Raw genomic sequence first — 26436 nt, 5'->3', positions numbered from 1 at the left:
GAAGCCGGGCCGAAATTTAATTTAACTGTGTATGCAGTTAATACTAAGCCTAATCACTGCCTCCAACTCAGGTTTCTGGTGATCTCCCCTACCCCCCAGTTCCCTCCATCCATTTTAATACCATTTAAAGAGTCATTAGGATTCCTCTGCATACACTGGTGTGCCAAGGAGCTTCACAGGAAGATAAATTAGCGGAGGTCAGTCCACTCGGGCACCGGGAGAATAATCTTAGATTAATTAATTCCCCAGTTAATCAATTCTCTCCAACAATTTGCTTTTGCAGCCGGCAGAAAAGTCTTGTAGAGAAGGAGAGGCGTCTCCCGAGCTTCCAGCGTCCCAAAACTCAAGGCTATCAGCAAGCTTCCAGCTCCCCACCCGCCCTCACTGAAATGGAGAAAACCACTCTCTACTTACGAGGTATTTCCCTCAGTCTTCATTCCTGGATTGCAGCTTCCTTGTCACTGTAGCAGCTGCCTGAGCTCACTCCCTGACCACGTGTGTGTGTGAGGGGAAAGCTCTGTATCCTGCACTGACTTCCAATGTGTTCATCCAGTCTTATGTGATTTGGGTCCTGGCTAGTTAGGAGACCACCTCTGTGTACAGTGCCAGAGGCAGGACGCACCACCACCACCAAACCCCCCCCCATTCAAGCCCTATCAGAGATGAAACACCAGAACATTGTTATCTTCCTGCACACTAACCAAGGGACCAGAAGGAGCAAGCCCCAGGATAAACCCTGGTCAGCAAGGATGAGCCTTGACCTCCTAGCTGGGATTTCCTCGCACTTTCCCTAAAATAACAGGATAGCAAGGATTTTTTTTTTGATTTTTTTTTTAAACTGCATGGAATAACGGTTGGGATGGCCAAGTGGATTTTACCGTCTGTGACAGTGACAAGATGGGCGAGGCAGCCTCGCTACGTCAAGGATTCAGTCTCCTGCTTCTGTTTTGAAATCAGCTGAGCTTCCTTCAGTGACAGATACACCTCCTCTTGGGGGTCGTAGTAATAGAACTTCCGGATGTAGGAGATCAAAGGCCTGGAAAAGGCGGGAGCAGACACCTTAGCGATGAGTCAGAACATTTAAAGAAAGCTACAGATAGATTCCTCCTGCCGCCCCACCCATGGCCAATAGTGCCAACACTGAACAGGAAAGCAAGGGGGTCTTCAGCCAGAAAAGCGAGCCATCTAAGACTCCACAGTCCCCATTCATCAGCTAGCCACCACTCCTGTCTGTTCGTCTGCTGCTGCTACCTGTCATTCCGCCGGCCGTCCCTGCTCCAACAGCGCCTCGCCTTGGCAAGCAGGTGGCTGCTCCTGCCCAATGTCCCCCCTTTCCCAGCGACACACACAGATTTCCTCTCGCACTGCTCCATGGCTAAATGCTACAGCTGTCACGTAAGGTACCAACAAGCAAATGGAGGAAAAGGGAAAGAGTTGCAATGCTAAGATTTGCCCTCTAGAGTCTAGGCCCAGAACCAGAAAAGTTCCCCACCCACCCCAGCCATGAGAACGTACTTGGGCAGTGGGAGCTCTGGAATGTGGTCTATGCGGACAAGTTGCCTGATCCGGAAGCGGCAAAGGTGCTGGAGGGATTTGACGTTGCTGAACCTGGAGACAGGATACAGGAGCTGGACTGGTGTTGGAGGGAGACCTTAAAACAAAACATAGGAGAACAAGGTACGGCTTTATTAGAAGCAAAGTAAGTTATTTATCAAAACCAGGAGGGAGCAAACTGGCCCCAGAGATAGAGGAAACCAAGGCACTGCTTTACACAGGGGAATGGAAAGTCTTCAAGAGGAGGGAGCCATTGCTTTCAGTTTGCATGGGTTTGCTGGCCATGTTCTACGTGGATGGGAGCCAGGCTCATGAGCAAATCCGGGGAGAACAGTCCCCTCTGATTAATGCCCCATCAGTTCTGCCATTTCCAGCAGTGAAGCAGATTCTAGGACTGTGCGCATTTCCAACCAAGCCCTCTCGGAATCAGCAGTAGCCGAAGCGTCACTTTACGCAGGAAAGCAACAGGGCTTTGAAAAACATCACATTTCAAGAACACGGGCATCATAGGGGGAGGGGAAGGAGGGGACTGAACTGGAGGGTTTCCACAGTGCAACCAGGGAACAGCTGTACCAGCATTGGGAAGGGCAGGTTGGAGTGAGCCTCAAACCATGGGGTAAATCACTCACTCTTGAGGCCAGGAGGCTGGGCATAAAGGCAGCAGCAGTGTCAAGCCCTGGGGGCAGGAACTGCATTGAATCACTGGAGTCAGCCTATGCACGGAACAGCCTTGAATGGCTGCCAGTGGAGTTGCATCCAGTTCCCCCTCCCCACATTACCTCCCCCGTTCCGAGATTCCCTGACCTTAGCTTGGGTGGGTCTGAACCCACAGAGCTGAGAGGTCAGCAGCAGCAGGGCTGTGTTTTATCTGTCTTTTCAGAAGGATTCAGTGCTAGTTCCACTCTAACTCCCTCCTGCTGGCAGGGCGTTTTCTGACTGAAGCCTCTGAGGCCAGCAGAGCAGAGTGAAAGAAGAGAAGGCAAAAGCTCTTCACACTAAGATGGGCTTGCAACTTCTCCAGGCAGCTCAGGAAGCAGTGAGACAGCTTTTGAGAAAGCAAAGAAAAGGAATCGAGGGTTCCCCCCCCTTCCCCCTCAAAGAGGAATAAGCCTCTGGGAGCTCAGCCAGGAACTACAGGGACACAGCAAGAGGTTTGCATACTGCGCTAGCCATCTGCCTCGCTGCTAACAGCCAGATACACAATAGAAACCCCCACACCAAGAGGTTAACAACATTTCTGCTGCAATATAGCATACACAAGTGCAGAGGAGATATGGATCCAAGGCACTCTGACTCGGAGACCACACCAGATATCCAGGTAACAGCGCTTTGTTCTTAAAGGGTCAGAAATCACTGCCGGCATAGGGGCTGCATAACCTGTTCAGATTCAGGATGCACCCCAGTGGGGAGTCGCAAGGAAAGTGGTAAGATCCAGATGAGACAGCAGGGTCAACTGTGCAGTTTGAGAGAGGCGAGCAGTGCCATTCAACGACCATTCCTACACTGGGGAATGATCACTTGTCTGGAGTAAGTTGCTTTTAAATAAGCTACTCTCCTTGTAGAGAGGAAGGAGAGATTTCATGGAGGTCTGGGGTCTGGAAGAAAAGAATCTTTTAGGTCTAAGCACATGGCAGTATGTTGGAGACAAGAGTACGGGGAGCTGTATTAGTTACTCCAAGACATGGTGTGCGCATATGTATCTTATGGGCTCCCCACACACCGAAGAGGAAGGATGGACTTGTGGTTGAGTCAATGGACAGTTTTTATCTATTTTCACCAAACACTGAAATTCCCAGGAAATTACTAAAACCCCAAAATGAAGGGCCTTAGTTACGCAGAGGGCCTAGCACAATGGAGCCCCAATCTTATCTGGGCTCACTAATTAGGACTGCAATACAAGATGTAAGTTCACACCCTTGTCACCCTTCTCAATCTTCACACCTGTATAGATAACGCTCCCCTTCACTTCCAGCTCTTTGCAACTTCCTATGTGACCGTGGCTGAATGTGCCGATTCCTCACTCTCCAGCCATTTAATTCAGGGGTCACTGTGCATCCCCACTTGAACTTCTGTACCCCATTACTGCCCCCTTCAAATCAGTTTAAGATTTATTCACTTTACAGAAGTATTTTCTTCCTTTCATGCTGGATTTATCCCATCAGCTTCTGGATACAGGGGGAAGAAGGAGCCAGTGACAGAACGCGAGTTCTGCTGTCCGATTGCACTGGGGCAGCTGGGAACCATGAGCAAGCGTACTGAGTTTGACTTTAGGGTTGGAATTGCAGGAAGCCTGTTCCCTAGCAGACCATAATCAAACATGCACTGACAGAGCCTCACTAATGCTCCCTTCTTGTGGCAAGCACGGATGTATTCCAGCACTGCTGTTCCCCAAGGGACTATGAATCTACAGTAGTGACTGCTTGAGGCTCACATTTAGCTCATCACTTGGAAACCTTCCCATGCATCTGCACTGCTTAGTGTGTCTCTGCGCAGCAAGATCAAGGGGAGGACTGGAGAGCTGTGAAGTGTTGAGCTGCCTGCAAGAAGGAGTAGCAGCATTGAGACTGGTGGAAACAGTAAAGTTTTAGCAACCAGTTAACTGGCTACAAAACCAGGTGTATGATGTGATGTGCACTGTGGAGCACTAGGAAATCTGTGTCGAGGGGATGGGTCCATCGTCTAGCGTGTACAGCCACATCTGTAATAGCAATGAGCTATGCATTACCATTGTGCTAGTGATGAAAAGAACTGGCTAACAAGTGTTTCTTACCAGTGCAGGTATCCAGGGCTACTGCAAAGGATGGGGGCAGATACCTATGTCATTCGTTTAAAGTGGATAAAAAGTTAGAGATTACCCAGTAATCCCTGCACTTCCTGGGTGTGGGAGATGTTGATATGAACTCCCGCCTGGGGGAAGGTTATTATTTCCACAACAAGCTGTGGGTGAGAGACTCTTTTCAGCCGCACATACAAAGCGGATGTGCGAGAACACTTGTTATTGTATTGGTCAGAGCGCACGAAACCAGAGCCCAACACACACAGCTGTAGGACTTGTCCTGCCTGATCACAGATCAAATGCGCACACACACACACACACACACACACACACACACAAAAGTTGTAAGTAGTTTTAGGTGCAAGACTCACCTGGAACCCTGGATCGCAGGAAGTAAAGGAACTTCCCATTTTTCGAGTGCATGATTGCTCTCTTTATAAACTCCACCACAGACTGGCAGCGATCCTCAAACTTGGGGTGACACCACAGACTGAAGGTTCCTTCCAAAAAGAAATGGTTCGTATTACAAAGGGGTTGGCAGGGAAGAGGAGAGCGACTCGGTGATCTGCACTGCTCACTCATGTCCCCAAAGGACAGATGACCAAGTCACCATCATCACTGGTGTACTTCTTGGCAATTTCAGCAGATAGGCCAGCGACTGGGCTAGCCTCTCACAGAGCTGAATTGACATTGGCATTACAACCCATGCCCACGCCACCGACACCCACAGACAAGTATGCTTTTGCTTAAAAGCGCCTCTAGCCCTTGCTGTTGTAAAGAAACCTCAAAAAATGTGACCTGAGTGTACCTGCTGCAGCGATTTCTCCATGAATCTGCAGGTCTCTCAGAGCTATTGCTGAAGGTTGAGTGACCTGCCCCACTGCATCTCAGGGGGTGTGCTCTAAAGGGCCCCCAACAATACCAACAGAAGAAAGTGGCTGCAGCAGGAGTACAGTGAACCCAGCCGACCCAAAGAGATACATCCCAGCTGTTGGAGTAAGTACCGGGGAGCCCATGTCTCTAGACCCTTTGGCCATCACCTCTACAAGCGGGCATGGTGTGGCCCCACGTTATGACATGCTTCAGTCCAACCCTGCCCTCTCACCCTAGTGGCAGGGTTAAGTATAGTGATAGTTTCTCCCATGCTGCCCTGTTGATACAATTTCTGCACTAAGCTAGGGTTGGAAATGATGAAACTGGGAAGAGCCTCCCCCATTGAAGCTACTTTGAGATCTCTCAGTAGGTTAGTTTGACCTGTAGGAGCCATCCAAGACCATTCTCTCAACCTCTTTGCGCACTGACTGAAGACAACTTTCCTCCCCAACCAAGACGCAGGCCCACTCACCCCCCAGCTTGCAGGTATGCTATCTGTGCACCCCACAGTGCCAGGTCTGCTCCTTCCCTCTGCCTGGAACGTGTGACCAGAGCAGAGAGCAGACTCCTAGCAATGGAGGACCAAGCACAGGGACTGAGAAGTACCTCAGGAGGGCACAGTATAGAATACAGCTCCAGCAGAACAGCAGAGGTAACATCCCCAAGAGCTACATCTAGGGCCAACTCGACGGCATTAAAGATGTGAACACCAGTGCACCTCCTCCAAGGTAGGTGCCCCCGTGGGGCAGACCCCTAATGCAGACATGGGGTACTGGCACAGAGCAGGGCTTGCAATGCTGCAACTTAAACCAAGACATTATCCATAAATTTGGCTTTAGAGACGTGCAGAGAGCTCTTAAATTAGGGACTGGCCAAGGTGCAGCTAAATCAATGTAGTTATCCCAGTGCAAATTTCCGCCTTTGGGGCTTGCCTACACATGGAATTATTCAGGAACAGCTATTTAGTAACGCTGAGCTGATAACCCCCCAGAAGTATAGTATAAACCCCAGGCTCTAAAAATCCACCTGCCACAGGAAGATCAAGGAATAGTTTGCATAGTTTTGCCTGCATGTTGCTCAGGAAGCTTTTATGTGGCATGTATACTACAGTCCCTAGGCACAAATAAATGTCCGACTGTGCCTTTTCACCCACCTGAAATCTGAAGGTCAAATATTTCCCCATTTACCATTCCTCTAGCTCAGCCACTTGTCACTTTCATTGGTTTAACAAAGTGCTCAGCTCTGCAGGTTTCAGATCAGCTGTAGCACATTCAGCAGGCAGCTCAGCCAGTCCTAGTGTAAGTGTAGAGTTAATTACACAAACAGGAGTGCTGGGGTCTTTCTGTAGGGTTATTCCTGGGAACTGCTGTGGGTGACCGGACTGTTGGAGTGGAGAGGCAGCTCTGAGCTTTGTAATTCGTATTTTATATTCGACTGGGCCCCAGAGGCCCAAATCAGGGTCTCATTATAGTACACAAAGACAGGTGGTAACATTTTCAAAAGCACATTAGTTACTTAAGAGCCAAAACCCCAGGCACCTAGGACCTTAGGTCCCATTGACTTTTAATGAAACTTCGGCTCCTCATTGTCTGTTACTTTTGAAAGTTTTATTAATGGACTATGCGCCAAGCAGTTTATAATCTATGGTCCTAATCCAGTAAAGCAGCTAAGCATATGCTTAACTTTAACCATGAGTAATCCCATTTAAAAATCAATAAAACTACTCACATGCTAATAGCTAGGCACAGTGTCTAGGTGCTCTGATGAACCAGTGTCTAAGCAACTGGTGAAGGATAGTTGGGAAGGGGGGATACAACCAGACATGTACACAGTTGTGATTTATTATGGCCTCACAGAGGGGGCAACACCGAGTGAAGGGTAGCAGCCTTACAGAAGTATAGGAATGAAGCTCTTGTAACAGAGACCTCTCATCCTTGAGGTGTTCAACCTGAGAAGCAGCAAAGAAAACTTGTTCCAGCTCTTGCTCATGGTAGGAGAGAGTCACTGTACAAGAACTTTTGTCAAGAAGGCCTCAAATTACAAATTGCTACCAGCATCTGCCCTTTCCAGCTTTATGGCAAGGGACACTGTCTAAAGGGGACATGGGCTAGGCAATCTGAGAGGGAAACCGTTTTTGCAGGCATGTCTTTAGAGGTTAATTTTGGTATCCACTGAGGTTACCAAGTACTTTGGTGCTTGTACACCTAGTTAAAGACTGCTTGGGACCACTTGTTTTGATGGTAGAATCATAGAATATCAGGGTTGGAAGGGACCTCAGGAGGTCATCTAGTCCAACCCCCTGCTCAAAGCAGGACCAATCCCCAATTTTTGCCCCAGATCCCTAAATGGCCCCCTCAAGGATTGAACTCACAACCCTGGGTTTAGCAGGCCAATGCTCAAACCACTGAGCTATCCCTCCCCCTCCTCAAAACATTGAGTATCTCAGATTTTGCTACCCTCCAGAACATTTTGTGCACAGTCCCAACGCAGAAAACCACATTTGAAATGCAAATGCTGGGGGGGGGAGATGGGGGGGCGGGCAGTATCCTTCAGCAAGATGACAAATGAGGCAGGAAGCTGGTACAAGCAACAAGCAAAGAGTTCTCAGAATAGAAAAGCCACAAGATCAAAGTTAAAGTCTCAGCTTGGATATCGGCAGTTTGTACCAGCCAGATGCATGAATGCTGATGTCCTGCCCCTATACAGTAAATGTGAAAGTGACCAAAGGCAAAGTAACTCATCAGCAATGACATCCCATGATCAGCTCCCATTTAACCGGTGAAACACCAAGACTAAATCATCCCAAAGCGTTAAGCCTTGCTAGTTTCCAGCAACCCAAATAACTGAGCTATCCCCTACATTGCACCGTAAGAACAAGGTACAATGATTACACACTGAGCTAGGTCTTCTATGCAGCTCAGACGATGATCACAATGGTCCCTTCTGGCCTTAAAGCTATTAATGAATCAATAAAGCTTTTCCTTCATATTTTCTTGCACAGCAACTTTGCAAGTCCATTAGCTCCTTCTTAACAAGCTTTCCCAAAGTGAAGCATGCAGAATGGGCATGGAGGAAAAGGGCCTAGAGGATTTTTATTATATTGCTCAGTTTCTCAATGGAGCGATGTTTGAGAAGGAGAGGGATGGGAAGATGCCGTTCAGAGGAGTTAAGGGATTAAATGGAACATTCACAGCCCAAGATCCTCCCTTGGCCACTAAGCCTGTGATCACTATGACAAGAACAGTCCGCAGACGCGGCGGTAACCTAGGCTGGTCTGTGTGCTATGACAACTCATGAGGTGAATAGCTCCTTATTTAGCCTTCCCTGTCATGAGAGAGTAGAAAGGGTTTTTTGGTTTTGGTTTTTTTAACAGAATCAATCACACACGAATTAGAGCAAATATTTCCATTTAGGGCCTTTATTAGCGCCTCTGGGATCAACCCACTACAGAACCCTCACTGAGGTCTGCAGTTTAGCATAGAAGCAGAGGGCAAGGTATGGCTGCATTCAGTTTCCCCTTTGCAAGCAGGTCTACGCACAATGCATTGTTCTGGGCTCCTACACAGACAGATGGAGTTGCAGCGCAGAGCTGATTAGCAGATGGGGCCAGAGCCACATCCCAGTGAATGAGACCATTCCAAGAACCTTGCTGCTCTTACCTCTGTAGTGCTCCATTCTGGTGTGATGGGTGATACCCTGTGATCGAAAGCTTAAGCTCAGGATGTAACGAGGGTCGGAACTGTCTCGTACCAGGAAGGATCCATCTGGTTTCCCCTTCAGCTTCATTTCCGCATCTTCCCAGTTCATTGGTCCCCAGTACCAACCACACTACCAGTAGAGAGTGCAAAAAGGTCTTCAGACTTCTGGTAAGCCAGAAAGGCACTTGCCCATTAACAGCTCTGTACTAAACAGCTTAACTCAACCATCAAGGGATTCGAAGAACTGTCAGTCTTTTCTGCCCCATCCTAGCACCAGTGCACTCCCAGGAAGAATTAACAGTTTAGCATTGTCTGTAGCTGTTGGCAAAAGTAGTGCTGAAGCATTTCCTCGGCAAGGCTAGTATTTCACAAGAGGAGCAGTTTAGCATCCTGGCATAAATTGCCATTAACAACCCAACATACTCTGGGAAATCATCTGATGCTGACCAAAGGTATCAGCCACAGGTCCCCCATAACCTGCTGCTGGGGAACACCTTAAGAGCAAACTTAGACACACTGACAGAAAGTCAAACCACATTAAACCATTTTGTTCTAGCTATACTAGCAGATAAACCAGTTTAATCACTAGTCCAGGAAGAGACATGGTCAACAATCATTGACAGCAATAAGTCCATTTCCTAGAGTAAACAAGACCATCATGTCCTTCTACCACATACAAGCAACATCTCTTTACACATGCAAGCTACCCAAATAAGGAAGACGTTACCCCTCTTCCGATTACATCCAAGTGCTTCTAAAGCTGGTGGGGATATATAAGTGAGGAATTTATCACTGGCAGGGCTATTGTTAGGGGAACACATCTTTCCTTTTGTCCTATCCCCATCTCACGCTTACAAATCCATATGGGGGAAATAATGAAGCCCATAAGGCTGATTTCTGACTTAACCCACAAACAGTCCAACAATGGAGAGCCTTTGCCCACTGGAGGTCTTGTAAGAGTGACCCCAGATCTAGACCCAGCATGAAGCCCTTACCTTTTCCAATTCTCGCAAGCTAGCTGCAAAGCTGCTTGCATCTGGTCGGTAGAGAGGACACTGAAGATGCTGGGTGGTCTGGCTGTTCACTGCCTCTGTTGGTCTGAACGGGACGATCCGGGGAAACGCATCTGCAGGGAAACCACCAACAATGGCAGGCAACAGTCACTCATTGACAAGCAATACTGCAAAGAATAAGAGCCGCCCTCCCCAAACAGCCCCTGGATTCTCGAGGACAAAGCAGGCGCAGTGAAGCCATGGCATAAAAAAAGAAGCTTTACTGATGGATGGACAGTGTCCTTGGGAATGAGGACAGAGTGGGGAAACCTGGGTAGCAACTCCAAGGCAACTAATTCATTGTCTTCACCAGCTATTCACCGGTGTCCCCTCAGAGGGCTGTCCATGGAAACGCCAAGGCCTTTTCACCTGCTTTTAAAACTGATTGGAAAGGGATGTTGTCAAAGTAGCTTAGGCCTAAAATTTGACAGCTTAAAAAATTAGACGCGGGAAGATAGGAAACGGAAGGTTAAATGATAGAGCCAGGTAGCTGCAGAGCCCTGTGTGTGATTTTACTCCAGTGCTACAAAACAGGACGTCTTTTGAGCCTAGGGAGCAAGTGTTGAGCCCTATTCCCAGAACTACGCTAACACTAGTGGACAAGAGGCCCCAGTGATCAGAGAAGACACCTATTAGGCCACGCAGTGCATCCTGCAGCCATTTTAGGGTTAGAGGCTGTGATTCATGCACATTCCAGTTCTGCTGAACCTAAGGGAGGAAGTGGATATTTGAGAGTTGTCAAATGGAAGAGGGTAACTAGGCTATTATGAGCAATGCAGACAGCCACACTGCACGTACAAATCAATAGTTTAAAAAGGAACCTAGAGGTCTGACTCAACCATGTCCCAGTATGTAGCAACATGGGTAGAAGACCAGCTCAATCTTGCATTAGCTGAACCGGCTAAGGGGGCAGCACCCAACCCTTACTATCGTTCTTACAGGCAATACAGACTTCAGTAAGGCCAGACATTTGCCAAAACAGATTAGTCCAGATCTCTGCATAACGCAGCCTTGCCACTAAAACTAAGCTGACCTGGGGCATGGGGTGGAGGAGGCGGAGGCAGAGGGAAAGACTGCAGGGAAGACCCCATCGGACCCACTAGAACAGATGTAGGCAGCGTCCCACTGATATCATCTAGAAGAGAACAAAAGCAAGAGAGGTTCAGAATATAGGAAAGTAAGCGAGCTGCTACATCGCCAAGCACCTGCCAACGGAGCAAGAGCAAGCCCAGTGTCCAGCTCCGCCTACAGCGCTAAGCGGGAGGGGAACAGATGGAACATTAGCCAACAGCTCAGTCTTTCACTAGCTTCTCTGAAGAGCAGATATTGATGTAACCTCAGAACTTGTCTCTCTCTGTCACCTGGATACATACACCACCTCTCCTGCAAATCAAGAAGTTAGTTTCTAAACTGGGTATTTAGGGAGAACATGGCTGCCAATACAAGATTAAGAACATCAATAGGTTTCTGAATGTCTAACGGCAGCCCAATATGCAGCCACGTAAGGGACATGCAAGTCTGAGTTTCAAGAAGCCAGGGAGTGCTGTAGAGTTAGCATGCTAAACCCAGGAGAAAGGGCCCACCTCACAGCGTTCTATGCACAGCAGCAGTACTGGATATGGGAATGGAAGAAATTCTTTGCTTGGGAAGTAGAGATCAGTTTATCGGAAGGGATCCTGTAAGAGCCTGCATTGTACTCCAAAATGGAAAAATAATTCAGTCCCTACTACTTACAGCCACACACACATGACCAGGAAGGAAATTCTAGGGGGGATGTATGTAGAGTACCTAGCAGGCTGAGGCTTCTCCGTGGTGGAGGTGGAGGAGTCGGAGGGTGAGGCGAGGTCAGTCCTCGCTGGGAGATGTCCACATCCACTAGTGACACAGTTTCACCTGAAGGATTCATCGAGAGAGACTGGTAAGAGTTTGCACCTTCTCCAGAGCATGCAAAGGGAAGACAGAGTCAAGCAGCAAGGAGGTGGCTTTAAAAAGTTTTGGAGGCCAATTTCCACACAGGACAGAGGCCTCTGCTTCAGTCTCACATTAAATACTTTAAGTTGAATTTCCCCATTGCACTGATTTTAAGACAACTCTGCCACAGCAGCTCAAGGGTCAGGCTCTAAGCAATAGTCAAGTGCGAGCAAATGGCAAATACCGATGCATGCTAGTGAACCCAACCTAAGTTCAGCATACACAGTAGAAAGTCTTCCAATAACACAACAGACTCAGTCATTTTGAAGGCTATTAACAGGCACGATTTCCAGGCTGACCCAACAGGCAGTGTGTTTGGGTGGCTGAGGCATACTGCAGAAGGGTGTTCCAAGCAAGGAGCTGGAGGGGTTGTTTTCTTTTTTTAAGCTCTATTTGCTACATTAAACAAACCAGTTCTTGCCAATGCTTCCTAACGTGCATTTTATGCACACTCCTAGGTATTTGCTAGACACAAATGGAAAGACTCCAGTAGCCCAAGGCACATCTGATGAAACGGTCAAATTTTGGACTTAATAACACATTCATGGTTTTAGCTATAAAAGATATTTTCCCACCGACCACCCCAAGTGGAAGATAGTCAGCAATACTTCAGTGGCAGTTCTTTGATCACGTTCTTGCTCTCATGATATTAACTCTCAATATGCTTCGGTGGGTACTTCTGATTTCTAGATTCAGATGCTGACCACCACAGCGTGACAAAGACTCCCCTGAAGTTCTCTCTGGCTTTAATGCTCACGAAGTGGTTTAAAAGGCCAATTTCATGCATTGGTACCTGAGGCCAGATTCAATAAGCCAGGGATGGGCATCTAGCAGCCCAGAGGCTGCAAACAGCCTGCCAAATCATTTTATTTGGCCCATCACAGCTCAGCTTGGGGCAGGTGCAATGGCCAAGAAGGGGGCAGGATGAGGCATCATGGGGGGAGGGCCTCCCTTACATGTAGCCAAGTGGGTCAGGTGATGCTGTGGTGAGAGCTAATGGGCCACAGTGGGGTACCACCCCCAGCCTCATGGTACAGGAGTCACCACTTCAGGGTAAGTGTGGGGCTGGCTCACCCTCTAACACCCCCTCAGGGGCTGCCACCTCCTAGGTGCGGGACCCAACCCCAGGTCACACACCCCAGCCTGCCAAAGGGTTTTAGAGGATTTTGTGGCCCTCTACCATCTTAAAGTTACCCATCCCTGCCAGAAGTCTTACAGACAACACTCCTGTTGACTTCAAGGGGAGTTTGCCCGCCAACAGCCTACAGAATCAAGTGATTTTGGGTTAAAACACCTGCTTACTGCTGCGGAGTAGCCCTTAAGATCAACGTCCTGCTTGAACCAAATAACTGGGAGAGCTGATCAGGCTTTTAGGTTACCTAGCTGGTATCAACCCAGGTGCTCAAAGGTTCTGGACCCCCATTGCCAGTGAAAGTAGTGTGACTTTTTATACATGTGTTAAAACACGTCTGAATAAAATCAAGGAAACATCACCAAAGCTAAACTACTACTATTAAACTAAACTAAGACTAAAGCAATCCAACTGACAAATCCACAAGTTAGTCCCACTATTGGATTGGACTCACATCAAATACTAAAAATAACCAAGCCTCAAATTCTAAAGAGGATTCTAAGCAGGTGGCTGTCTGTGTAGTTATAAATTCCAGCTAAACAATTTCAAAGTCAATCAAATCCATAACTTGCGGCTGGTTAAATATCTTAATACTGAAACTGAACCATCTGAACCACCACCTCAAAGCCAATTATACAGCTTCCTTCCTTCGATTTCAATTCTTGTGGGCAGCTAACTCTCTCAAGCCCTCTCAAGATGTAATATTTGCACTACTGTAGCACTCAGGAGCCCAGCCAAGCACTATGTAAACACTGAACAAAAAGGATAGCCCACTTAACAGAACTCTGGATAAGCAGAAGTTCGACAACTCTTGTTTACCAGAAATTACAGATGGCAATCTCAAGTCTGTGGATTTTTAAACAGAACACACTGAATAATTTTAGGAAACAAGATTGAAGGTGGTTTACTTGGGTAGCTTCTTTCAGGTGCCTTCTCCACGTGTGGGGGCTCACACCTCCATGCCTACAGCTACACTTTCACTGCCACCCCCTAAAAATAAAGCTAAGTAAAACAAAAGACAGAATAAAAATACTTAACGTAAGGGGGGCTGCAAATGCATCAGCTCTCAGTCTTCTGGACTAGAAGCTAGCTAATTAAGGATCCAGCATTTCCTGCTAATGGGCCTCCAGGTGCAGGGAGAAACTGGCAAAGGAAGGAGTGGCCTGGTAGTTGAGGTCCTGACTTCCCCACCCCAAGGTGATAAGTCTTGGAGATTCTTGAACATAAGCCTCCCCATAGATAGCTTATTGACCTGGAAGGCAAGGCAGGCTTCTTGCCCTTATCTTTGATTTCCAAGGCCTTTGGACAAATCAGGTATGAGGCCCCTCTTTGATCCACGCAGCTTGGTCCAAGCAGGTTCTAATTAGGTCATCCTTAGTGAGTGTCAATTTTTGGAAAAGTCCCATTTAAATCAGCAAATGAACTACCCAGTGTTTTGCATAAGAGAACCTGATGTCTGTGAGCAGATAAAGATATCAATAATCCAGACACAAGATCATTTGAGGAAGTTGGCATGGTCTTATGTAAGTGAAAAGGTCTTGAGATGACACAGTCTCCAAATTACAGAAAGTTTCAACAAAGTTACAAAAAATCTTCTAAATAGTTAATCGGAAAAACCTGAGTTACAAAACCAGCCACAACATTCATTCACTGGCAAAATTAAAGTGATTTCAAACTTGTGATCAATTTAGTCATTTCCAGTTTCTTCTCTGCAGTTTCTCTGGAGAAAAGTTACTTTAAAACCCATTATGATGAAGTCCATTAAAGTTTTAATTTCTTAAAAGGTTATACAAGGTTTGTATTCCCACATATGCGCGCGCTCTCTCTCTCTCTCTCTCTCACACACACACACACACTCTGAAGATCCCAGGCCACTGGCAACAGCTGAGGAGCTGGTGTTAGCAGTGTCGGCTTTGGCAGTCTCTGGTTTGCAGAATGAATGCACATTATGCACATCTACAAGAAGCTAGGCATGTTACAGGAAAAAACCAAGCTTGTGCTGCTACCAAAATATTAAAATGACTTCGGGGGGGGGGGGGGTCTCAATTCACGAGGAAATGGAGAAGATGAAGAGCTATGGCTTGAATTCTCACCAGTCTCCGTTTGTGATGTTAGCTCAGCTCACTCTGCCAGAACTAAAGGCTGGGAAGAGGCAGAATTCTTCATTTACCCATTCAAGGCAAGGTAAAGAAATGACCTTCAAGGTAGGCAGCTCTCGGCACTGTCACTGCTCAGCACAAAGGTCGACCAGAACCCTATAAAGGGACATCAGTATGTGTGCACTCCTCCTCCTTTCAGACACCAGGTACCCTACTTTCAATGAGCCTATTACCATATTAGCTGGGTTTCTATTGACACCTGAATCAAGAAGCAAATGGGATATGCAGGAAGCCCTTTGCTTTTATTTATAGCCAATCTGATCTCAACATCAGACCAATCAAAGCTCTGGGCATCCCAAGAAACACTTAAAACCACAATACTGAAGTTGCAGTCTACATAGTCCAAAGCCAGCAGCCCCTCTTCTTCCACCATACATTCCCAGACAATTGCACTGAGGCACTGCCTCAGCCCTCCACCAAGGCCCACGCAAAGCCCACTGGTTTGAAGCATCCCCTAAAAGTTAACGGATTTGGACCACTACAGACCAACAAGTTGGGAAGAAGCATTCCAAAGGGACCCCTCACACAGAATATGTCCTCCAACCTGTCTGCTCTTTTCCACTCCGAGATCAAGCTCAAGCACCCACCTAATACCACCATAGCACTGGGTCATGGGGAGAGGTAGTCTCAGGCATGACAGACACAGGAATCTAACCAACCCTTCTCAGCACCCAATGGATAAGACACTGGCTCACTGCAAGCTTCTCTAACAGCAGGCCTTGATTCTGGATTCAGTTGTGCACAGCAACTGAGTAGAGCCACGTGACTATGCTTGTTGGTGCAGGAACACACACTGCTGTGATTGCACAGTGCCTAGGACAGGGTCCTGTGACATCTGCACCAATGCGGCTGGCACTAGTACAAGACCCAGTACAGAAGCGTGGCTTGCACCAGCGTGAAGATTCCTGCTTTTAAACATGGTAGGTCACACTGGGTATCCTGCTGTGGCTACAAGTACCAGCATGTCTAATGAAGACAGCCCTGTGTGTGCTAGAATCACAGCTCAGACTTCCGTTGCCCTCTCAACAGCGGAAAATTAAAAAAAAACATGAAGCAGAATGAGGAGTTGTGTTCCTCAGGGCTGGTCTACGCAGACTTGCTTCTGATTAACTGTTCTTGTTAAGAGAGTGTCCCCCACAGGCATTTAATACGGAGCAGCTACTGTGCTTTAAATTCACACCCTACCTTTATCCACATTAACTTTCCAGTACAGACAAGCCTTACACTGGGTTCTTCTTTTAGGGGGTTGAGAGATTATAATTCCTGGTGGACTAAATAGCTCTTAATAGATGAATGGAAAGGAAGCCTTTTAATTCTCTGTAATTAAATCTAAAGAGTAACACACCTAAAAGTGTAAAATAAAGTGTTTCACTTAATCTTTCTATCCTTACCTGTGAAGAGGGGGCTGAAAGCAACCGGAGAAAAGGCACTTTGAGTTCTTGTCAATCGGGGTTTCCTGTTGAGAGAGAGAAAGAGCTAATGAATGAATACAGGAAAGTAGCAATTCTTTCTCAGCTCTGGCAAAACTGCAGCTTCATCTGCTGAAAAGCTGACTGAGCCTAGTCACTATACTTGCAATGCAGTTTAACATTTATGAGAACACCCGCTTTAGAAAATTTAAGTACAACAACCAATACACAAAGCTAAGTCTCAGTCTTCATACCACATCTCTAAATTGATAAGTAACAAGTTAATTTCAGGAGGAATGTCAGTTAGACTGTTAGAGCAAATATACTCCAACTTGAGTCGTGCAGCCTATTTAAAACTGAGGCAGTGTTATGAGCAGCTAATCCTTTCCCTAGGTTGGCCATTACATCAAGATGCCTTAATGAAACACATATGATCAAGACAGAGTTACAGGTTACATGGGGCATGCCAAACCAGTTAACTCTGCATTGACACTCACACCATGTGCAAGTGTCACATGAGGTACACAGGTTTCAGAGTAACAGCCGTGTTAGTCTGTATTCGCAAAAAGAAAAGGAGTACTTGTGGCACCTTAGAGACTAACCAATTTATTTGAGCATGAGCTTTCGTGAGCTACAGCTCACTTCATCAGATACATACCGTGGAAACTGCAGCAGACTTTATATATACACAGAGAATATGAAACAATACCTCCTCCCACCCCACTGTCCTGCTGGTAATAGCTTATCTAAAGTAATCGTCAGGTTAGGCCATTTCCAGCACAAATCCAGGTTTTCTCACCTATATTGATGACATCTTCATCATCTGGACCCATGGAAAAGAAGCCCTTGAGGAATTCCACCATGATTTCAACAATTTCCATCCCACCATCAACCTCAGCCTGGTCCAGTCCACACAAGAGATCCACTTCCTGGACACTACAGTGCTAATAAACAATGGTCACATAAACACCACCCTATACCGGAAACCTACTGACCGCTATTCCTACCTGCATGCCTCCAGCTTTCACCCTGACCACACCACACGATCCATCGTCTACAGCCAAGCTCTGCGATACAACCGCATTTGCTCCAACCCCTCAGACAGAGACAAACACCTACAAGATCTCTGTCAAGCTTTCTTACAACTACAATACCCACCTGCGGAAGTAAAGAAACAGATTGATAGAGCCAGAAGAGTTCCCAGAAGTTACCTACTACAGGACAGGCCTAACAAAGAAAATAACAGAACGCCACTAGCCGTCACCTTCAGCCCCCAACTAAAACCTCTCCAACGCATTATTAAGGATCTACAACCTATCCTAAAGGATGACCCAACACTCTCACAAATCTTGGGAGACAGGCCAGTCCTTGCCTACAGACAGCCCCGCAACCTGAAGCAAATACTCACCAACAACCACATACCACACAACAGAACCACTAACCCAGGAACTTATCCTTGCAACAAAGCCCGTTGCCAATTGTGCCCACATATCTATTCAGGGGACACCATCACAGGGCCTAATAACATCAGCCACACTATCAGAGGCTCGTTCACCTGCACATCCACCAATGTGATTTATGCCATCATGTGCCAGCAATGCCCCTCTGCCATGTACATTGGTCAAACTGGACAGTCTCTACGTAAAAGAATAAATGGACACAAATCAGATGTCAAGAATTATAACATTCATAAACCAGTCGGAGAACACTTCAATCTCTCTGGTCACGCAATCACAGACATGAAGGTTGCTATCTTAAAACAAAAAAACTTCAAATCCAGACTCCAGCGAGAAACTGCTGAATTGGAATTCATTTGCAAATTGGATACTATTAATTTAGGCTTAAATAGAGACTGGGAGTGGCTAAGTCATTATGCAAGGTAGCCTATTTCCTCTTGTTTTTTCCTCCCCCCCCAGATGTTCTGGTTTAACTTGGATTTAAACTTGGAGAGTGGTCAGTTTGGACGAGCTATTACCAGCAGGAGAGTGAGTCTGTGTGTGTATGGGGGTGGGTTTTTGGAGGGGGGTGAGGGAGTGAGAGAACCTGGATTTGTGCAGGAAATGGCCTAACTTCATTATCATACACATTAAGTTGTCACTTTGGATGGGCTATCACCAGCAGGAGAGTGAATTTGTGTGGGGGGGTGGAGGGTGAGAAAACCTGGATTTGTGCTGGAAATGGCCTAACCTGACGATTACTTTAGATAAGCTATTACCAGCAGGACAGTGGGGTGGGAGGAGGTATTGTTTCATATTCTCTGTGTATATATAAAGTCTGCTGCAGTTTCCACGGTATGTATCTGATGAAGTGAGCTGTAGCTCACGAAAGCTCATGCTCAAATAAATTGGTTAGTCTCTAAGGTGCCACAAGTACTCCTTTTCTTTATGAGGTACACAGCCTCCTTGAGACAGTTTGAGAAATGAGGTGAACTGTGGAAAAGCTGCTCAGCCCATTCAGCTACATGGAAATGTAGCTAAAACGTACCTCTGAGGACTCCCATTAAAATTTCCTTTCCAAAATTTACCTAGTATGAGGCCTACAAATTTAGCCATGTACGACCCCTGCCCAGTAAAAATTAGCCTGTACAGTATCCTTCACTGAAGGATCCTGAAGGGCTTTGCACAGTTGGGTATTATCACCAATTAACATAGGAGAAACGAAGGCAGAGTAGCTGTGACTTGCTCAAGATCCAAGTCCATTACAGAGGTGGGAACTGAAACTCAGAAGTCTCCCTTCCCGTGCGCTCTTCTAAAAATCTAGCTCTTTGTGCAAGAGGTGGTCTTGCAACAGTAACGACAGAGTTAAAAAAGTGGTCAGAATTCTCTAACTTGATCCCTTGCTTTATACTTGAAAGTACTATTTAGAGAGCCCAACCACATTGGTATCTGAGCACAGCCAATGCTGACCATGAACTGTTGTTTAAAAATAACCCTCCGGCAGGCAGGCCAGCTGGCCTACAACCTCACAGGAAACAGTTTTTTGTCCCACAACAAATAAAGAAACTAGCCTGTTTAAAGCTTGCTTTGCAGAAGTGTAGTTTCATGCTAGAGGCTGCAAGACAAAGTTCCTGTGTTGGGGGTAAGAAGTACATGGCTACTACTTGAGTGTTTCCAGGCAAATCAAGCCTGAATCTTGGCTTTTGTGCAAGACATGATCTTAAAAGCGTGCTACAGAATTCTAATAAATGCCTCTACAGTGGTAGCTCCCAGTATCGCATACAGCCAGCTAATACTAGAGCACTGTCTTAACAAGACTCTACCCAACTGCTGGCCACTTGAAAGATCATAGAATATCAGGGTTGGAACGGACCTCAGGAGGTCATCTAGTCCAACCCCCTGCTCAAAGCAGGGCCAACCCCCAATTTTTGCCCCAGGTTCCTAAATGGCCCCCTCAAGGTTTAGCAGGCCAATGCTCAAACCACTGAGCTATCCCTCCCCCCTCCATTGAGCTATCCCTCCTATACTACACTACTCCAGAAATCTCTACCCAGGCAGGATAAGTCAATTACTTAGTGCCAGGCTTCACAATTTAAGAGCAGTGCCATCCAAACAAACATGTTTTACTACATTCAGCCTTGTAACATGGACATGAAGATTTACCAGCCTTGACATAAGCCTTTCTTTCCCATCTTTACCATGATGGAAACGCCAATATTTTACTCGCCCATCCAAGAGAATCTCTCATCCTGGGCAAGTGGGATTTTACAAGGCTGACTGGGTTCCTCATGAGCTTTCTTCTCCACCTCCATTTTTAGATTTGCAAGAAGGAAGTGCTCTCCACAATCTGAATGCTACCTTTATATCCACTAGTAGGTTGTGCCTTTGTCCCTTGGCTGTCCTATCTCCAGCCTCTTAAGAAGCTGGTCAGTTTCAGAGAAAGTTAGCCCTCTCCCATCTTCTGCAAAGTGTTAAGCTGAACATGAAATCAATTTAACCAAGTTATTGAAACATAGAAATCTAAGCTCCAGTTTTGTATCACCACACATTAAAATCAGATAGAGTGCAGAATATGCAAGTATAATCCTGCCTTTTCTGCGGGGCATACAAAATTCTGCTCTCATTTATACCTGAGTAACTTCATTGACTCTGATGGGCTAGCACAGGTGTGAAGGAAGTATTTAGTTCTATTTTTGCAATTAAGGACAGTAGTGAGAAACACCATTTAGATACTGATCACTTTTACGGAATCACTTAAAAACAAAATAGTTTGGAATTAAACCTCTATCTATTATTAAAGCCATATTTTATTCCTAGAGGAATGAGAATAGCAAGGAGTAGAAACATCTTGGACCTCTCTGTGCTGTTACTAAAACGGCTACATTTTTACGCTACCATTCTATAATCATGTAAAAAAAGCACCATGTGTTATTTCCCACTTCTAGATCTGCAGTGGGGTCAGATCCAGAAGTGATTCACAAGGACTGGACTCTGCTACAGTTCACTTTTAAACTCAAATGATCTCTTCTAACATTTCCTTTCCCTCTTCTCCTCAAGCACAGCAAGAGTCTCCAAATTATGGTGGAAAATATTAACAGTAATCAAGTGTGACCGGCAACAGAACACCGCTGCATCAGTTTAGCTTAGTACTGCAGAAGATCCCCTAGGCATCCTGAAGGAGCCATAAGTGGGTATTAGGGTGAACGTGGCAGTTGCTAAAGAATGCTAGTGATGGAATTTCCAAGCGGCTCACATGGCATGAATGGCAAGCCTGAGCATCAGATGAGCCATATCAAACATCACAGATGACATGGCTCAGACAGGGGTATCTTTAAATCATTAGAGATCAGAGGAGAATGTTTTAGGTTCAGGTGTCCATCAAATCAATAGCAGCTGAGACAACAGCCATGAGAACTCATATTGTTCTGGAGTAAGTTAGGACAAGGTGACTTAAGTCTTTTCCATTTCCAGTTTCTGTAATTGGTTCCAGACAGGCAGAGATGGTAGTAAGTTAAACTGGCTTAGATCAAAGTCCTAGCCAGTCATCCTCACTGGGGTCAGGTGGCATCTTCTGCATATGAACGCATAAAGGAATGTTAGAAGGGACTGTAAAGATCAGATCCTTGAGTGTTGGGTGGGCAGATGCTATATGTGAACTAGCTACTGTAAACCAGCTACAAGACTTGGGCCACACGCCTGCAACTGGATCCATGCAGGCAGCCTCTTGCTGAAGTCACTGGGACTCTGCCTGTGCAGATGCAGTTGCAGGATCCATGCCTAACTCTGCACCCCCAAGTTTAATGTGAATAGAGCAGTGGTGCACAATGGCTTCAGAGAGCAATTTCTGTGTTGCAGCATTTAAATATCAATGCTCAGGCCCAAAGGCAGGAATGTTGCCACAGGTATTCCTATATTTAGTTGCAGTCAAAGTCTACCCCAGTTCATCAGAACGGACTATTGATCTTAGATAATGGGGTCAGTTTTCCTTTCAACTTTTGCTACATTTACTAAGCAGAGTTGTAACATGGTCCCTCAAGGAATCGGAATGCTATGGATTGCCTGGGCCGCAACTTCAAATACTGGGGATTCTGCTTAGCAGTAACATTTAAGAAAAAGTTGCACTGGGTAAACAGCCTTCTGCAATACAGAGACAAAACGTACTTAGCGTCAGTATCTTAGAACAGGAATTCTTTGGGAAGGATGTAGGAAGGAGGAAGGGGCTGGGAGTCAGATATACTGACAGGAATCTGCCTGAAAGCTAAGTCGCAAGTCCAAGAATAGCAACCTTTGACTGGATCAAAAGTCAACTTTGAACTAACTGGAGAAGCATTCCCCTTAGATTGCTGCAGCCTCTTCCCCAGTCCTAAAGCAGCAAAGAGTCCTGTGGCACTTTATAGACTAACAGACGTATCAGAGCATGAGCTTTCGTGGGTGAATACCCACTTCGGCCCATGCATCTGACAAAGTGGGCATTGACCCATGAAAGCTCACACTCCAGCATGTCTGTTAGTCTATAAGGTGCCACAGGACTCTTTGCCACTTTTACAGATCCAGACTAACATGGCTACCCCTCCGAACCCAGTCCTAAAGTTAGTCTTCGTGGAATGGGTTTTTCCCAAAAGCTCTGAGTAGCGACAGAATTTGGTCAGGTCAGCCATCTGTGGCTCACTTTAAATGCCGTGTCCATACTAAAAAAAGATTTTAACGTTAGCTAACAAATCTTAAAACCCTGGTGCAGACAAGGCATGCCGCAGTATTAACATGCATTAGCTGACTGAGGTAAACCCAAAGGGAGAGCATAGGATTTACTTCAACCAGCTAACATGTGTTAGAACTATAAATTGCCTTGTTTACACTAGGCTTTTCACAAATGTTGAAGATTCCCTTTTTCTCCTAGTGAGGACAAGGGCAAAGAACCAACAGTCTGCACAGAACACCGCTGGCCATGAGGAAGGGAAAGCTGAGAAAGGGTACCCAGCACACAAGTTAGGAATCCTAAACATTTTTCTGTACTTTGAGGCAGCTTGGGAGAAGGAGAAAAGACACCATAACACCCCAGAGCGGAGGTTAAACCAACAAAAGAGGGGGCAGAAGCAGCTGTAAGAACCGTGGTGGTGCCCCATTGCTACAGCACAGCAGGTCCCGCAAACGTGGGCAATGCAGCACATGGTTCCTTGAAAGCAGCCTTTCTTCCTTCCCACATCTGCACAGAAGCAGATTGGGCATATAAGGCTGCAGACTTGGGCAGCAACCCAGACTAACCTACTCTTCTTCACCGGCACGAGACGGCATAAAGCCAAACTCTCTAGGAGCTAGCAATGGATGCTCCATGACTATGTAGCCTCCTGGCAAGTAGGGGAACGGGAACAAAATACAACAGTGATGTGACCTCTTTCCTATCCCTTACAAGAGCTCCATGAAAAAGTGCCCATGTGAACAGAAGGCACGGTTCAAATCTAGACCCTTTTGAAGGGACTTGTGAAGTTGGATTCACCACATTGAGCTAATCTTTGTTAAAATACTACCTAATGCGTACAGAATCCCATGCTTCCAAGCGTAAGAGTTGGAAATTGCAAGAGCAGTGACCATTACATTCTCCTACAAAAGGAAGAATCCATGTGGCAGTATGTTCTTTTTGATCTAAATCTGTTAATATGTAACTGATAATTTCACGCCACTTTATTTCAGTTCTCGGAAATCCTAAAGACTTCCAGTTCTGGTCAACAACAAGAACAAGGAATGAGGAAATAAACAAGTACATTAGCAAAATAGTGTCATTACAAGCAAATGGAATCTCTCTGCCATCTAAGGTTCATTTATGGTAAATGGAGCTCCCACACGTAAAGAATCACCAAGGCTCATCTCAGAAGTGCATTAACAGTACTTAATGCTGGTCAATGTGTTTGAGCCTTAAGTGGTAACAAGTTGACACTGCAATTTAGCCAAGAAGTTTAGGCTATATGATCTCAGAGGCTAACTCATGACATCCCCAATTTAGGAGAAGCCAGTAATTTCAGTCCCCCAGCCTACGTCAGTAAGGTGAGCAAGGTTTTTGGCATATTGGCTGCACAGTTACCACAAACTGGTGCTCTGGACCACAACTCTCCAAAGGTTATTTGCTACTCACACCTAAGATGTTGGGGGATTTTCTTGCTCACCCCTCATAAACTCTTAAACTACATCTTTCATATGTCCTCTCTTCCCAAAGGACTTACATTAGACCAATCAATTCTCCTGGTCAAGGACTAGACTGTTTCCAGAGTCCATTAAATGCTGCTCCTGGGCTGACCAGAAACTTGCTTAAGATCTCAGTAAGGCACTCCCTGCCTCCCCACCAACAAAAGCCAAGTAATGTCACCTCACCACTACAGCATTCCCAGCTGCAGAAACAAGCATGCAGTCCCTGCAGCACCATGGCAGCTTGGAACTCCAAAGCCCACATGGTAACATGGAGAGCAGATAACAGGCCACCACATGAGCCCCTTTTGGTCCCAAATACTTCACTTCTCCTGCTGAAGCAGTTTCCTTTTGTCCCTGTTAACTTATGCCTGTCACAGGAACAAATACAAGCTCACTGAGTATGCAGAGCTCACATGTGACTATTCCTACTACAGCGCTGAATATTATTGCCGAAGTCATATTGGAAGTGGCCCAGGAGAACATAAGGCTCATATGGCTGTTCTTTGGATAACATCGATCAGCTCCACAATTCTTTTAATCAATGGCTCATGAGATAGGTGCTGACTTTAGCGTCCCAGGAACAAACAGAACAGTTCAAACAGGGGTTCAAAACCCTAAAGTCACCAGCTGATAGAGACAGCAGCACTGCTAGTATCACCAAGTCTACAGTAAAATTTAGATTGGGATACTAGTGCTTCCTAATTTTAGGACAAAAAGAGGGGGGTTCGTTTAGTTGGCGTTAACGGGCCACTCTACCTTGAATGGTTGCTTAGAATGTGCGCTAACAGCTTATGCTAAACACCCTGTTCCACTTCATATTTAGCTGGGATGCGAGGACTATCTTTCCCAGACCCGAAAAAGAGCTCGGTGTAGCTCCAAAGCTGGTCTCTCTTACCAATGGAAGTTGGTCCAATAAAAGATATCACCTCTCCCACCTTGTCAATCCAAGTACAAGACAAGAGACAGCAAATGGACAAAGACAAATAGATGGGGGGAGGAAACAATGAGCCAGGAAAGGCAAGTGGTCTCCAAAGTGGGGTGCGCGCAAGAGCATCCTGGGGGTGCACGGCAGCTCGGCTCTTCTCCGCTCCGTCTTCAGTGGCACGGCAGCAGCAACTCTTTTTCTTTCCTTTTTTTTTTTGCTTCCCTAGAGCTGGCCCTGGGGGTGTGTGATCCAAAAAGTCTGGAGACCACTAGCATAGGCAGCACAACAGACTGTGGTCTCAGCACACTCCAAGCCTAGCCACTGTCAAGTTTTTTTTTTTTGTTTTTTTTAAGGCATGCCATGACTGCAGTCACTAACCTAAGAGCTGGCGTTAGAAAGCTCTGGCAGTAATCAATGGCCTGATGAACTAAAGCCTTCCTCAGCTAAGAAGTTCTGCCCTGCGGATGCATACACCAGATACTACAACAAAGCAAGAACCCAAAACCCCATGGCTCATGCTCCTGGACATTTACCAGCTATTCCTTCCCAGGTGCTGCTCCCAAAGCATCGCTGAGAGTGTATTCCTGCTTACACCTACATTTGATGTGCCTGAGCTGTGTTGGTGGGAATGATGAGCCCCTCAGAGGAGGGACTGAACAGCAACAAGCACTACATTGGGTATGCATAACCCATGCCCTCCTTGGACCTTTGTGCCGAGAACACACTCCTGACGCATGCCTGTCCATGGAGCTGAACGGGCATGCCAACCTCCTCCCGTAAATGACAGGAACATATCCTACAGCCTACCCCATGCCCCTCCTTGTGAATGGACACTAAAGCATCCTTCTGCCCCACACCATGGCACACACTTGCCATCTCCCATACCCACCTCACCCCCCCCTTACACTGAAAGCACATACGATGGCAGGCAGCCTCTACATCCCTCTCCCTCCCTGGCATTAGAGGCGTATACCCTGGCGCACACACACCTCCCCAATATGGCTTCTCTGGACCCTGGCACAAAGAGCATAGGGCAGGGCCTGCACCCTGGCCTCATGCCCCATACCCTTAGGCCGAGCCCAGGCTGTTGCTTCTCACACGTGCCCCCAGCTCCGGACTCTTCACAGCTGCACCCACAAGCCCACGCAGAGCCTTGCATGGAAAACACAACCCCCCCCCCCGAGCCTTGCATGGAAAACACAACCCCCCCCCCACCCCAGTGCACCAAGAACAAGAAGGGGGGGCATCCCCCCCCCCCAAGGCCTTGCTCC

The 26436-nt window shown here is 46.6% G+C and overlaps 1 protein-coding gene across 1 annotated transcript in view; it reads right to left on the bottom strand.

The window, feature by feature from the left end:
* The window catches only part of SOCS7 (suppressor of cytokine signaling 7), a 39149-nt gene that overhangs the window by 11792 nt on the left and 921 nt on the right, over window positions 1–26436 (bottom strand). The window contains exons 2-10 of the mRNA XM_077806225.1: window positions 23323–23325; window positions 16607–16671; window positions 11742–11846; window positions 10987–11088; window positions 9897–10027; window positions 8863–9031; window positions 4702–4830; window positions 1516–1651; window positions 879–1036 (exon numbers count right to left, since the gene is read on the bottom strand). Coding sequence (XP_077662351.1) covers window positions 916–1036; window positions 1516–1651; window positions 4702–4830; window positions 8863–9031; window positions 9897–10027; window positions 10987–11088; window positions 11742–11846; window positions 16607–16671; window positions 23323–23325 — 961 coding nt within the window. The 3' untranslated portion in view covers window positions 879–915. The remainder of the gene's footprint in view (window positions 1–878; window positions 1037–1515; window positions 1652–4701; window positions 4831–8862; window positions 9032–9896; window positions 10028–10986; window positions 11089–11741; window positions 11847–16606; window positions 16672–23322; window positions 23326–26436) is intronic.

This window comes from Eretmochelys imbricata, chromosome 27 (assembly GCF_965152235.1).
Source record: "Eretmochelys imbricata isolate rEreImb1 chromosome 27, rEreImb1.hap1, whole genome shotgun sequence".
NCBI lineage: Eukaryota > Metazoa > Chordata > Testudines > Cheloniidae > Eretmochelys > Eretmochelys imbricata.
Note: the sequence above shows the minus strand (reverse complement) of the source record. Positions and strands in the feature narration are given on the sequence as shown.